Source organism: Pseudorasbora parva, chromosome 19 (genome assembly GCF_024679245.1).
Source record: "Pseudorasbora parva isolate DD20220531a chromosome 19, ASM2467924v1, whole genome shotgun sequence".
NCBI classification, from domain to species: domain Eukaryota; kingdom Metazoa; phylum Chordata; class Actinopteri; order Cypriniformes; family Gobionidae; genus Pseudorasbora; species Pseudorasbora parva.
In genome coordinates this window covers 43,692,157-43,707,219 of record NC_090190.1, presented here as the reverse complement: position 1 = coordinate 43,707,219, position 15,063 = coordinate 43,692,157, and the positions used below count along the sequence as shown (strand labels likewise).

General features: G+C 40.9%; 2 protein-coding genes across 2 annotated transcripts in view; both read left to right on the top strand.

Moving 5' to 3' along the window:
• LOC137047267 (F-actin-uncapping protein LRRC16A) overlaps window positions 1–484 on the top strand; it is a 38,482-nt gene extending 37,998 nt beyond the window's left edge. The window contains exons 36-37 of the mRNA XM_067424830.1: window positions 1–48; window positions 131–484. The exon at window positions 1–48 is cut by the window's left edge and continues 138 nt beyond it. Of these exons, the coding sequence (XP_067280931.1) occupies window positions 1–48; window positions 131–291 (209 nt within the window). The 3' untranslated portion in view covers window positions 292–484. The remainder of the gene's footprint in view (window positions 49–130) is intronic.
• A 4,815-nt stretch (window positions 485–5,299) lies between these two features.
• On the top strand, window positions 5,300–14,758 carry LOC137047284 (secretagogin-like). The gene is made up of 11 exons (XM_067424856.1): window positions 5,300–5,483; window positions 7,216–7,283; window positions 7,931–8,023; window positions 11,273–11,362; window positions 11,445–11,501; window positions 12,053–12,130; window positions 12,312–12,367; window positions 13,713–13,758; window positions 13,928–13,987; window positions 14,307–14,375; window positions 14,457–14,758. The coding sequence occupies exons 1-11, from the start codon at window positions 5,378–5,380 to the stop codon at window positions 14,577–14,579; spliced, it is 846 nt and encodes a 281-aa protein (XP_067280957.1). The 5' UTR covers window positions 5,300–5,377; the 3' UTR covers window positions 14,580–14,758.
• Window positions 14,759–15,063: the final 305 nt, after the last annotated feature.

Sequence of the window (15,063 nt, the reverse complement as noted above, 5' to 3'; positions counted from 1 at the left end):
AGCCAGGTCCTGTCACTCACAGCACAGGGGGAGGAGCCTCGCCGCCCCGTGAGTTAATCACGTCATGATGTTCATCTCCTATCAGAAGACTCTCACTCCTGCTCATAACGATGATTGGTTCTGTCTGCAGCTCCTGAGTCTCCTGCTGACGGCAGTGTGTTCGACACACACACACTTTCCGTCAGTCGCTCCATATCCTGCGCTCACCCCGGAACCGAACCCGAGGATGACACTGAGCGACAGCGCACAAAGTCCCTCCCCTCAGCCGCGCCGGCCAATCACAGCTCTTGATCACTTCTGATTGGCGGATGAAAACTGCGGAAGCTTCTGCTGAACTTTAACGTTTTTTTAAGGATAATTATATAATTTACATTTCTTATGAGCGAGATCAGTATTTCTCAACAAGATAGATGACTTAAAATATTTATAAAATTGAAATGATATATTAAAAAGTATAAAAACAGATCTTTATTTTCCCCTCAACCAGTGTTATTTTAGTATCATTGAGAAAAAATAACATAATTAGCTTTTATGTTTTTCATTTTCCATTTTTATTTTTAAATTGTGTTGTTTTTTTAATAACTGTATTATTATTTTTAAATGTATCAATATAGTTTATATTAATTTGTATTTTTATTTCATTAATTAGTGCGTCGTTAGTATTATTTCATTGGTTATGGATTCGGGTAACTATAGTAACCCTGTCCTTAACAACTGCTGTCCATTGAAGATCAAACTCAATCAGAATATCAACATTTACATGTTTTGTTAATAAAAAAGTTGGAAATCAATCGGCATTGTCATAATTACAGCAGAAACACCAGAGGACCACAAACAGCAGGTTAAACGTAATTCAGCGGCTGTGGGATTCAATAATGTTTATAAAATGAGTTTAAAGGCGTCATGAACTGGCTTTATCTTTTTATCCTGTTGTCTGAGGTCAGCTAATGACATTTGTGTGGTTTTTATATTCAGAAACATCATAACTCATCAGTAATAGGCTATTTTCTACACTGGCTCTCTCCTGAACGCTGGGTTCTGATGGGCGTGTCACTGGAGACTCGGAAGTAAACGCCCACGGCTAGGATTGGATAAGATTTGCATATTTAATGAGCTTCAGCTGTCGGGTCACGTGAGGGATTGTTTTGTAAGCGGCACCGGAATGATTCTCTCACAGGGCTCGCTAAACGTCTTTATCAAACAAACACAATGATTTATTTCTCATCCACCAGCAATTGATTTATTTTTTTTGTTACTTGGCCTGCCTGATCGGTGGATATAAGCGCGAACCACACACACACACACACACGTGCGCTCTTCAAACACAACGAAGAGCAAGACAGGAATGTTATTTCACTATTTAAGATTCACCGGCCTGCTGACGGGCGTCCGTTTTGGTAGCCCGTCTGGAGAAAACATGTCCGATCTGATCCCGAATCACAATGTACCAACAAATAAAGGATTCTCCAGCCTGTGACAGCGAGCTAAGGCATGTTCAGTTAGACACGTACACATAATCAACACAGTCTGTGACAATGCAATACTCTCACATATTAAAACATGTTTTACTCACATAAGTGTGTTGCACCATTCCTGTCGGATCCGATATAAAAGCACAGTGTTGTGTTTTAATCTCAATATGTCCAAATCTCGACCTGTGTCTTTTTTATAAATAATTATCTTGCTATCTTCAGTGTGTTTATTGCTCGTTTAGCTCCACGAGTCAGTGGGCGGGGCTACAGAAACAGGCGTACATATTCATCTGTAGAGGCGGAGTTTCCCTCTAATACGTCATTGAGCCTCGTTTCCTGGTCCTGGTGTCTATAAAAGCTTTTCTTTTACTAACAAAGAAGTTTTCAGCTCTGACACTTACAGGATATTCTTATATTACCATGACCTTTATATATCAACGGCTCAAGGTGATTTCTCAATTCATCACTCCTTTAAAATCAAAACAATCCTAGCATAAACGTTCTATTATCCGTCTCTCTGGTTTTCCCCCACCTGAGGGTGAGCTAGAGTCTCATTTACACAGCCCTGTTTGGGCCTTTAGAGTATATATTGAGCACTCTGCCCATTCAGGCAGTCAGAGCAGCTCTTAGTGTTATCCGGTCACAAAGCAAACACTGTCCTTCTCCACCAAAGGCATGGACTCATCCAGGGCATGGTCAAGCGGAGTGACCATTGGCAACATTAGTGCAGCAGCCGGCTAGTTCTTGCCATCGATTTTTGCCAGATTCTTTAACCTGGATGTTCCTGTGCTACAAGCATTTACCTCTACATGAGCTCAGCCCACTAGAGCTCTCCATGCGGTTCCGACATGTAGTCTGAGTCCATATTTTTGGGGCTATATCGCCCAACCTTAGCCTTTAGCACCCTTGGGGCCTTATTCATGCAGTTCTAAGCACACCTCGATTGGACTGGGTTTCCATTGGGTCTAACGAGTGCACCATATCGAAAGGGAGGATATTACTGAACCGTTACTGTGTCATTCTTCAAACGTTAAGGGAACGTTACATTGTATCATTCTTCAAACGTTACATTGTATCATTCTTCAAACGTTACATTGTATCATTCTTCAAACGTTACATTGTATCATTCTTCAAACGTTACATTGTATCATTCTTCAAACGTTACATTGTATCGTTCTTCAAACGTTAAGAGAACGTTACATTGTATCATTCTTCAAACGTTAAGGGAACGTTACATTGTATCATTCTTCAAACGTTACATTGTATCATTCTTCAAACGTTAAGGGAACGTTACATTGTATCATTCTTCAAACGTTACATTGTATCATTCTTCAAACGTTACATTGTATCATTCTTCAAACGTTACATTGTTTCGTTCTTCAAACGTTACATTGTATCGTTCTTCAAACGTTAAGAGAACGTTACATTGTATCATTCTTCAAACGTTAAGAGAACGTTACATTGTATCATTCTTCAAACGTTAAGGGAACGTTACATTGTATCATTCTTCAAACGTTAAGGGAACGTTACATTGTATCATTCTTCAAACGTTAAGAGAACGTTACATTGTATCATTCTTCAAACGTTAAGGGAACGTTACATTGTATCATTCTTCAAACGTTAAGAGAACGTTACATTGTATCATTCTTCAAACGTTAAGGGACCGTTACATTGTATCATTCTTCAAACGTTAAGAGAACGTTACATTGTATCATTCTTCAAACGTTAAGAGAACGTTACATTGTATCATTCTTCAAACGTTAAGGGAACGTTACATTGTATCATTCTTCAAACGTTAAGGGAACGTTAAAATGTATCATTCTTCAAACGTTAAGGGAATGTTACAATGTATCATTCTTCAAACGTTAAGGGAATGTTACATTGTATCATTCTTCAAACGTTAAGGGAACGTTACATTGTATCATTCTTCAAACGTTAAGAGACCGTTACATTGTATCATTCTTCAAACGTTAAGGGAACGTTACATTGTATCATTCTTCAAACGTTAAGAGAACGTTACATTGTATCATTCTTCAAACGTTAAGAGACCGTTACATTGTATCATTCTTCAAACGTTAAGGGAACGTTACATTGTATCATTCTTCAAACGTTAAGAGAACGTTACATTGTATCATTCTTCAAACGTTAAGAGAACGTTACATTGTATCATTCTTCAAACGTTAAGGGAACGTTACATTGTATCATTCTTCAAACGTTAAGGGAATGTTACAATGTATCATTCTTCAAACGTTAAGGGAATGTTACATTGTATCATTCTTCAAACGTTAAGGGAACGTTACATTGTATCATTCTTCAAACGTTAAGAGACCGTTACATTGTATCATTCTTCAAACGTTAAGGGAACGTTACATTGTATCATTCTTCAAACGTTAAGGGAACGTTACATTGTATCATTCTTCAAACGTTAAGGGAACGTTACATTGTATCATTCTTCAAACGTTAAGAGAGCGTTACATTGTATCATTCTTCAAACGTTAAGAGAACGTTACATTGTATCATTCTTCAAACGTTAAGGGAACGTTACATTGTATCATTCTTCAAACGTTAAGAGAACGTTACATTGTATCATTCTTCAAACGTTAAGAGAACGTTACATTGTATCATTCTTCAAACGTTAAGGGAACGTTACATTGTATCATTCTTCAAACGTTAAGGGAATGTTACAATGTATCATTCTTCAAACGTTAAGGGAATGTTACATTGTATCATTCTTCAAACGTTAAGGGAACGTTACATTGTATCATTCTTCAAACGTTAAGAGACCGTTACATTGTATCATTCTTCAAACGTTAAGGGAACGTTACATTGTATCATTCTTCAAACGTTAAGGGAACGTTACATTGTATCATTCTTCAAACGTTAAGGGAACGTTACATTGTATCATTCTTCAAACGTTAAGAGAGCGTTACATTGTATCATTCTTCAAACGTTAAGAGAGCGTTACATTGTATCATTCTTCAAACGTTAAGAGAACGTTACATTGTATCATTCTTCAAACGTTAAGGGAACGTTACATTTAAATGTCCTCTGAACATTCCATGTGTTTTTGACCTCTTAAACTTGCCTGGATTTGGCCGACCCAAATTGAAAAGCCTCCCATACACACATACAGTGGTCTAGGTTCTGTCTGCAGGGTCCTAGAGCACACAGGGCCTGAGGTACACACTTTCAAAAATGAATTATGAAAAAAAAAAAACGCCTACTTTTTGAGGGGTTATAACAGCTTAGACAACATATACTTACATGTTTATGACTTTTAGCAGTGTTTGATGTAACTTCGAAGGGTTTCCTGTAAAATGACACCAAAATGTTGAACCTAGACCTGTGTGTGTGTGTGTGTGTGTGTGTGTGTGTGTGTGTGTGTGTGTGTGTGTGTGTGTGTGTGTGTGTGTGTGTGTGTGTGTGTGTGTGTGTGTGTGTGTGTGTGTGTGTGTGTGTGTGTGTGTGTGTGTGGGAGGCTTTTCAATTTGGGTCGGCCAAATCCAGGTGGAAATCCCAAAAAATGGCCCTGGAGTTACGCTCCATGAATCATGTATATAAAAATGTTTGTTATAAAGTTTTGAGAACATTATTAAAGACCAGATAACACTGAACAACTCATAACCTGAGTTTGGACACTAATGATTTTACAGTGACGTTCAGTGTGTGTTAGATGCCATCTGTGTCTGTTTAGAGGAAAATGTGTCGTTTGGATCCGATGAATTATTGATGCCCTTCTTTATTCTTGTGGTGTGTGTGTGTGTGTGTGTGTGCGTGTGTGCGGTCCAGCTGTGGAGCGTGTGGGTTTGCTGTGGAGTGTGTGATTGTGTGTTGTCTCCAGTGACGGCTCATTATGTGGGTGTAATTAGGGCCTGGAGGAGAGGAGGAGCTGCTGAAGCTTCCGGATGTTGATGCCTAATTCTGCGGCTCTCATCTCAGTCATGGAGAAGATCTTCAGAGGTCTGACGGCCGCCGCCTTCCTCAACACCTGGACTCAGTTCAGCCGCGACGGTGAGTTCACAGACCTGATGCGTGAGAGAGGGCGTTTACTTGAGTACTACAAAGTGTACTTAACTTTACTTCTTAAGGACACTTTTTGAGTATCTGTACTTTACTTAAGATGATGGCACACACATCTATCGCTGCACTGCAAAAAATGCTCATCTTATTTAGAATTGTGTCTTGTTTCTAATCTAAATATCTAACAATTCTTAACTCATGATGCATTTACTAGATCAGTAAAACAACATAAGATATTTTTCCTTGTTTTCTTAAAAATAAAATCTAAATGAAGAGAGTTTTTGCTTAAAACAGACAAAATGATCTGCCGATGGGGTGAGAAAAATAATCTTATTTCTGACTGAAATCTAGTTTCTTATTTCCGTCCCAAACAGAAATAAGATTTTTTTTTCTCTTTTAAACAAAAACTCACTTCATTTGGATATTTTTCCCCAGAAAACGAGAAAAAATATCTTCTGTCGTTTTACTGATCTAGTAAATGCATCTCGATTTAAGAATTGTTAGATATTTAGACTGGAAACGAGACAAAAATACCGAGTAAGAAGAGCATTTTAGCTAACGTTAGTGCGCTGAAGGTTGACGACTTTTCATCTAATAATAATAGATTTTATTTATAACCTATAAAACAGAAACGTGCGGATTTGTACTCGATAAAACCAACACACCAGAGCCAGATCTGGACAGTCCCTCAGCTCATTTACTCGAGTCCTGTACTGAAGTTCACTGTTTGAGTCTCTGTGCTTTACTGGAGTATTATTTTTTCTGTAATCTTCTGACTTTAACTTCACTCCATCTGAAAGACAAATATCGTCCTCTTTACTCCACTACATTTCTATCAAGGTCCTCGAAGTGGAAAGTCGTTTCTGTCGCAGCTTTGAAAGTCAGTGATGATTTTTTTCTTCTTTTAAAGGTGTTTGGGTTTTTGCAGAAAGCCTTTCAGGAATCACTCTTGTAGAGTCTCGTGAAGTTCAATGATTTCACAGCATTTATTAAACACTGATTTATAGTTTAGAGCAAAATGGAAGAAGACGGATGTCCAAATGCTCATTTAGTGGAGGATTGACATAAACAAAGTTGATTCTGTCTTCAGTGAAGGTGAACAGTGTGAGAATATCAGATGTGTATCAGTGTATTGGATCCGTGCATTCGGCCTTAAAGTGACAGCAGCTTTGTAACTTTTCTACAAGTATTTAAATGAGTTTAAGTTAGTCGTCTGCTAGCACACTACAATAAATGCTCTTCTTCCTCAGTATTTTTGTCTTGTTTCTAGTCCAAACATCTAAACATTCTTAAAACAAGAAGTATTTACTAGACAAGCAAAAGTAATCGTCTTGTTTTGGGAAAAATAACTCCAAATGAAGAGAGTTTTTGCTTAATAATCTTAATTCAAACCGAAAACAAGATTATTTTTCTCACCCCATTGGCAGATTATTTTGCTTTTTTTAAGATAAAACTCTTTTAATTTGGAGTTATTTTTCCCAAAACAAGACAATAATTTGTACTTGTCTAGTAAGACTAAAACAGACTGAAAGTTAAGACTAAAAATTGTAAGAATGTTTAGATATTTAGACTAGAAACAAGACAAAAATACTGAGGAAGAAGAGCGTTTTTGCAGTGCATGTCTACTGGAGCGCCACTGACTGGCTTGAACCATTATTTACTGACATAAGGGACATTTCTTTTTCATACTTAAGTGCTTTTAAAAACCAGTTCTTCTGTGCAGATGATGGGTTCATTGATGGGAAGAACCTGGGCCAGTTTTTACGGCACGTGCTGAAGACGCTGAAGACTGTGAGTTAGTGTTTGTTTAAACTCTCCTCCGTCAAGAGTCTCGTTTATCGTCTCTAGTAGCTCTTCTCTCCATGTTTTAATATTCTCTCAGAACTTTAATGAGCAACACTTTCACTAACTCACCACAAACACACACAACACTGACTGACTATGATCATTTCAGACCAACAATCCTGTTCCTGTCAAAGGCTCTGGTTATAGCGTGTATTTGTGCTTTTTATTTATTTATATATTTCAGATCTGCTGGTAAATATATATTTGTAATAATTGAAATGTTCACGTTTTTAAAACTGTTTTCTGCTCATCAAGGCTGCATTTATTATATCATATAATTTTTCTGTTTTCACTTTATTTTTCAGGATTATTTGATGAATAGAAAGGTCAAAAGAACGAACAGCATTTATTTGAAATAGAAGATCTTGTAACATTAAATAAATGTCTTTACTGTCAATTTTGATCAATTTAATGAGTCCATGATGAATACAAGTATTCATTTCAGTTATCCTTCTCATTTGATCGTGTGTGTGTGTGTGTGTGTGTGTGTGTGTGTGTGTGTGTGTGTGTGTGTGTGTGTGTGTGTGTGTGTGTGTGTGTGTGTGTGTGTGTGTGTGTGTGTGTGTGTGTGTGTGTGTGTGTGTGTGTTGTAGTGTGATGTTTCTGAGCAGCAGCTTCAGACGATCAGAGAAAGCGTTCTGTCCAGCTGTGACGTCACAGGAGACGGACGCCTTCAGATAGAGCAGGTACTGACATCCATCCATCCATCCATCCATCCATCCATCCATCCATCCATCCATCCGTCCATCCATCCATCGATCCATCCAATGTTGCCAAAAGTATTGGGACGCCCCTCTAAATCACTAAGTTCAGTTGTTTTTTTAGGGGTTGGCCCCTTAGTTCCAGTGAAAGTTGGACTAGTTAGTCCAACTCAGCTCTGGCCAGTGTAATTGAGTTAGTCCAACTCAGCTCTGGCCAGTGTAATTGAGTTAGTCCAACTCAGCTCTGGCCAATGTAATTGAGTTAGTCCAACTCAGCTTTGGCCAATGTAATTGAGTTAGTCCAACTCAGCTTTGGCCAATGTAATTGAGTTCGTCCAACTCAGCTTTGGCCAATGTAATTGAGTTAGTCCAACTCAGCTTTGGCCAATGTAATTGAGTTCGTCCAACTCAGCTTTGGCCAATGTAATTGAGTTAGTCCAACTCAGCTTTGGCCAATGTAATTGAGTTCGTCCAACTCAGCTTTGGCCAATGTAATTGAGTTAGTCCAACTCAGCTTTGGCCAATGTAATTGAGTTAGTCCAACTCAGCTTTGGCCAGTGTAATTGAGTTAGTCCAACTCAGCTTTGGCCAATGTAATTGAGTTAGTCCAACTCAGCTTTGGCCAGTGTAATTGAGTTAGTCCAACTCAGCTTTGGCCAATGTAATTGAGTTAGTCCAACTCAGCTTTGGCCAATGTAATTGAGTTAGTCCAACTCAGCTCTGGCCAATGTAATTGAGTTGGTCCAACTCAGCTCTGGCCAATGTAATTGAGTTAGTCCAACTCAGCTTTGGCCAATGTAATTGAGTTAGTCCAACTCAGCTTTGGCCAATGTAATTGAGTTAGTCCAACTCAGCTTTGGCCAGTGTAATTGAGTTGGTCCAACTCAGCTTTGGCCAATGTAATTGAGTTGGTCCAACTCAGCTTTGGCCAATGTGATTAAGTTAGTCCAACTCAGCTTTGGCCAATGTAATTGAGTTAGTCCAACTCAGCTTTGGCCAATGTAATTGAGTTAGTCCAACTCAGCTTTGGCCAATATAATTGAGTTAGTCCAACTCAGCTTTGGCCAGTGTAATTGAGTTGGTCCAACTCAGCTCTGGCCAGTGTAATTGAGTTGGTCCAACTCAGCTCTGGCCAGTGTAATTGAGTTAGTCCAACTCAGCTCTGGCCAATGTAATTGAGTTAGTCCAACTCAGCTCTGGCCAATGTAATTGAGTTAGTCCAACTCAGCTTTGGCCAATGTAATTGAGTTAGTCCAACTCAGCTTTGGCCAATGTAATTGAGTTAGTCCAACTCAGCTTTGGCCAGTGTAATTGAGTTAGTCCAACTCAGCTTTGGCCAATGTAATTGAGTTAGTCCAACTCAGCTTTGGCCAATGTAATTGAGTTAGTCCAACTCAGCTTTGGCCAGTGTAATTGAGTTAGTCCAACTCAGCTTTGGCCAATGTAATTGAGTTAGTCCAACTCAGCTTTGGCCAGTGTAATTGAGTTAGTCCAACTCAGCTTTGGCCAATGTAATTGAGTTAGTCCAACTCAGCTTTGGCCAATGTAATTGAGTTAGTCCAACTCAGCTCTGGCCAATGTAATTGAGTTGGTCCAACTCAGCTCTGGCCAATGTAATTGAGTTAGTCCAACTCAGCTTTGGCCAATGTAATTGAGTTAGTCCAACTCAGCTTTGGCCAATGTAATTGAGTTAGTCCAACTCAGCTTTGGCCAATGTAATTGAGTTAGTCCAACTCAGCTCTGGCCAATGTAATTGAGTTAGTCCAACTCAGCTTTGGCCAATGTAATTGAGTTAGTCCAACTCAGCTTTGGCCAATGTAATTGAGTTAGTCCAACTCAGCTTTGGCCAATGTAATTGAGTTGGTCCAACTCAGCTCTGGCCAGTGTAATTGAGTTGGTCCAACTCAGCTCTGGCCAGTGTAATTGAGTTGGTCCAACTCAGCTTTGGCCAATGTAATTGAGTTGGTCCAACTCAGCTTTGGCCAATGTAATTGAGTTGGTCCAACTCAGCTTTGGCCAATGTAATTGAGTTAGTCCAACTCAGCTTTGGCCAATGTAATTGAGTTGGTCCAACTCAGCTTTGGCCAGTGTAATTGAGTTAGTCCAACTCAGCTTTGGCCAATGTAATTGAGTTAGTCCAACTCAGCTTTGGCCAATGTAATTGAGTTAGTCCAACTCAGCTTTGGCCAGTGTAATTGAGTTAGTCCAACTCAGCTTTGGCCAATGTGATTGAGTTAGTCCAACTCAGCTTTGGCCAATGTAATTGAGTTAGTCCAACTCAGCTTTGGCCAATGTAATTGAGTTAGTCCAACTCAGCTTTGGCCAATGTAATTGAGTTGGTCCAACTCAGCTTTGGCCAATGTAATTGAGTTAGTCCAACTCAGCTTTGGCCAATGTAATTGAGTTAGTCCAACTCAGCTTTGGCCAATGTAATTGAGTTAGTCCAACTCAGCTTTGGCCAATGTAATTGAGTTAGTCCAACTCAGCTTTGGCCAATGTAATTGAGTTAGTCCAACTCAGCTTTGGCCAATGTAATTGAGTTAGTCCAACTCAGCTTTGGCCAATGTAATTGAGTTAGTCCAACTCAGCTTTGGCCAATGTAATTGAGTTAGTCCAACTCAGCTTTGGCCAATGTAATTGAGTTAGTCCAACTCAGCTCTGGCCAGTGTAATTGAGTTGGTCCAACTCAGCTCTGGCCAGTGTAATTGAGTTAGTCCAACTCAGCTCTGGCCAATGTAATTGAGTTAGTCCAACTCAGCTTTGGCCAGTGTAATTGAGTTAGTCCAACTCAGCTCTGGCCAATGTAATTGAGTTAGTCCAACTCAGCTTTGGCCAATGTAATTGAGTTAGTCCAACTCAGCTTTGGCCAATGTAATTGAGTTAGTCCAACTCAGCTTTGGCCAATGTAATTGAGTTAGTCCAACTCAGCTCTGGCCAGTGTAATTGAGTTGGTCCAGCTCAGCTTTGGCCAGTGTAATTGAGTTGGTCCAACTCAGCTTTGGCCAATGTAATTGAGTTAGTCCAACTCAGCTTTGGCCAATGTAATTGAGTTAGTCCAACTCAGCTCTGGCCAATGTAATTGAGTTAGTCCAACTCAGCTTTGGCCAGTGTAATTGAGTTAGTCCAACTCAGCTCTGGCCAGTGTAATTGAGTTGGTCCAATTCAGTTTGATCAAATACAGTTGAAATACGGTGAGGGTAAGTATCAGGATCTGAATCTGGTGTTGTTCCTCAGTTGGCCGCTGTGGTTCTTCCGGATGAGGAGAACTTCCTCCTGCTGTTCCGCAGAGAGACGCCGATGGAGAATAGCGTGGAGTTCATGAGGGTCAGAACATCATGTACATAATCATAATAATAATCATAATCATAATCAGGTTATGAGTTTAGATCCTGTGTTTTCGTCTCAGATCTGGCGCTGCTATGACACCGACTGCAGCGGATACATCTCTGCGGCGGAGCTGAAGGTGAGCTGCGCCCGTGATGATGTCACTTCCTCTGTCTGCGTCCCAATTCACACACTATCCATACTAAATAGTATTCGGAAATAGAATTAGTGTGTCCCAAACCGTAGTATGCTGAAAGAGTGTGCCAAACATACCAGGATGATGGTTTACTGTTACGGTCAGGATCTGAAGTGCGGATCGACACACACTCTAACGGCACACACTCTAACACACTGCGAGTCAGACAAGGATTCGATTAGAACTACAAACGCGGATAAAAAGTGTTCAAAAACTACAAATATGGCAGATGTGCGAGTCCGACGGTTAAGCAGAGAAGTTTAGATTAAGGTTTGAGTGATCAATTATAAGTATTTAACCTGATGAAAATATATTTATTCAGTGTTGTCCACATTATATTTCACCTGCAGCAGCATTGAGAACTTCTGTAATGACACGTTTGGCCGTTAACTTTTTAAAGCGTCATTATATTTAAACTGTGCGTGTGTGTGTGTGTGTGTGTGTGCGTGTGTGTGTGTGTGCTCACGCTGCCGTCTCTGTTTTGATGATGTCAGAGTTTCCTGCGGGATCTTTTCCATCAGCACAACAGACAGATCTCCACAGCCAGACTGGAGGAGTACACGGATACCATGGTAACAACATCACAAACATTTAAAACACTTTTTTTACATTTAATCTTTAGACAATTTTTTTTAAATTGTCCTTGTTTTTATGAAATATGCTAAACAAATAAACTTGCCTTGCCTTTATAAATAGTTTTTAATGGCTTTATTTAACGATAATAACCAGCTCGTGTGTTTCTGTGTCCTTCAGATGAAGATGTTTGACAAAAACCAGGACGGTCGTTTGGACCTGAACGATTTGGCCAGGTGACATCATCAGTGGAATAACTGACTGTGATTGGTCGATCAGATGTTCGACAGTAAACTCATAACTTTCTGTTCACACATGACACCTCAGATCAGGACTTAGGGATTTATTTGGTATGGAATAAATGAAGTGTACACTTATGATCCCATTTATCTTGGTTTGATTCATAATAATATATTCAAATATGCATCAAAATATTTGAATACAATCAAGCATAACATTATGACCGGTGAAGTGAACAACACTGATGATCTCTTCATCACGGCTCCTGTTAGTGGGTGGGATATATTAGGCAGCAAGTGAACATTTCGTCCTCAGAGTTGATGTGTGTGAAGCAGGAGAAATGGGCAAGCGTAAGGATTTGAGCGAGTTTGGCCAGATTGTGACGGCTAGACGACTGGGTCAGAGCATCTCCAAAACTGCAGCTCTTGTGGGCTGTTCCCGGTCTGCAGTGGTCAGTATCTATCAAAAGTGCTCCAAGGAAGGACCAGTGGAGAACCGGCCACAGGGTCATGGGCGGCCAAGGCTCATTGATGACCGTGGGGAGCGAAGGCTGGCCCGTGGGGTCCGATCAAACAGACCAGCTACTGGAGCTCAAACTGCTCCAGAAGTTAATGCTGGTTCTGATAGAAAGCTGTCAGAATACACAGAGCAGCTCAGTTTGAGGCGTATGGACCAGTCAGGGTGACCTCTGACCCCGCCGAAAGCACCAACAGTGGCACGTGAGCATCAGAACTGGACCCCGGAGCAATGGAAGAAGGTGGCCTGGTCTGAGGAATCACGTGTTCTTCTACATCACGTGGATGGCCGGGTGTGTGTGTGTGTGTGTGTGTGTGTGTGTGTGTGTGTGTGTGTGTGTGTGTGTGTGTGTGTGTGTGTGTGTGTGTGTGTGTGTGTGTGTGTGGCTTACCTGGGGAACACATGGCCCCAGGATGCACTATGGGAAGAAGGCGAGCCGGCGGAGGCAGTGTGATGCTTTGGCCAATGTTCTGCTGGGAAACCTTGGGTCCTCCATCCATGTGGATGTTACTTTGACACGCTCCACCTACCTAAGCATTGCTGAGACCATGTTCACAAGTAAGTTTGCCATCAGGCCAAAAACTATTTTCGCCACTAGATGGCGAACCAGAATAGAGCCATAGTCCAATCCACCTCGCAACTTACAGGACTTAAAGGATCTGCTGCTAACATCTTGGTGCCAGACACCACAGCACACCTTCAGGGGTCGAGAGGAGTCCATCAGCGACGGGTCAGGGGGACCAACACAATATTAGGTCATAATGTTATGCCTGATGTGTGTGTATAGTGAGTGATCTCCGTATTGATCTTGAAGTGTGTGTGCAGGATCCTGGCGCTGAAGGAGAACTTCCTGCTGAAGTTTGAGATGAAGGCGAGTGAGATATAAACGCATGCGGGATTATGGATTATTAGCTGTTATTATTGACGTTATTATTGATGTTATTATTGATGTTATTATTGATGTTATTATTGATGTTATTATTGATGTTATTATTGATGTTATTATTGATGTTATTATTGATTTTAATTTGTTTGCTCAGGCCGGCAGTCAGGAGGATCGACGCAGAGACTTCGAGAAGATCTTCGCTCACTATGACATGGTAAGAGGAGAAAAGAGTGTGTGTGTGTGTGTGTGTGTGTGTGTGTGTGTGTGTGTGTGTGTGTGTGTGTGTGTGTGTGTGTGTGTGTGTGTGTGTGTGTGTGTGTGTGTGTGTGATGGGTAGGTTTAGGGGTAGTGTAGGGGGATAGAATGTACAGTGTAAAATCTATGGAAAGTCCCCACAATTCCCAAAAACTAACGTGTGTGTGTGTGTGTGTGTGTGTGTGTGTGTGTGTGTGTGTGTGTGTGTGTGTGTGTGTGTGTGTGTGTGTGTGTGTGTGTGTGTGTGTGTGTGTGTGTGTGTGTGTGTTCTGCTGTAGAGTAACACTGGCGCTCTGGAAGGCCCAGAGGTCGATGGTTTCGTCAAAGACATGATGGAGCTGGTGAAGGTGACGCTCTTCAGATTACACTTACTATCACACAGAGTCCCTAACTGTGTGTGGCTGACCGTGTGTGCGTGTGTGTTGCAGCCCAGTCTCAGCGGGTCGGACCTGGACAAGTTTAAGCAGGTTCTGCTGGGTCACTGTGACATCAACAGAGACGGAAAGATCCAGAAGAACGAGCTGGCACTATGTCTAGGGCTCAAAATCTGAGGACGCCAATGACACCCCATGCGATTACTGACGTGTGTGTGTGTGTGTGTGTGTGTGTGTGTGTGTGTGTGTGTGTGTGTGTGTGTGTGTGTCGGGTCAGGGCTGTAACCCCTCTAGACACAGAGGAACACAAATCCCCACAATATTTATGGCCCTGCTCTGTTTGATGATTACACTATCACGCCACTTTGTGTTCAATCCTCAAGTAAAGATTCAAACGGTTATGAGTCAGAGAATCGATTCATGATTCGAACCGTTATGAGTCAGTGAATCGATTCATGATTCGAACCGTTATGAGTCAGTGAATCGATTCATGATTGGAACCGTTATGAGTCAGTGAATCGATTCATGATTCGAACCGTTATGAGTCAGTGAATCGATTCATGATTCGAACCGTTATGAGTCAGTGAATCGATTCATGATTCGGATCGCGTGTCAAACTGCTGAAATCACGAGACATTGGCGATCCGAATCATGAATCGAT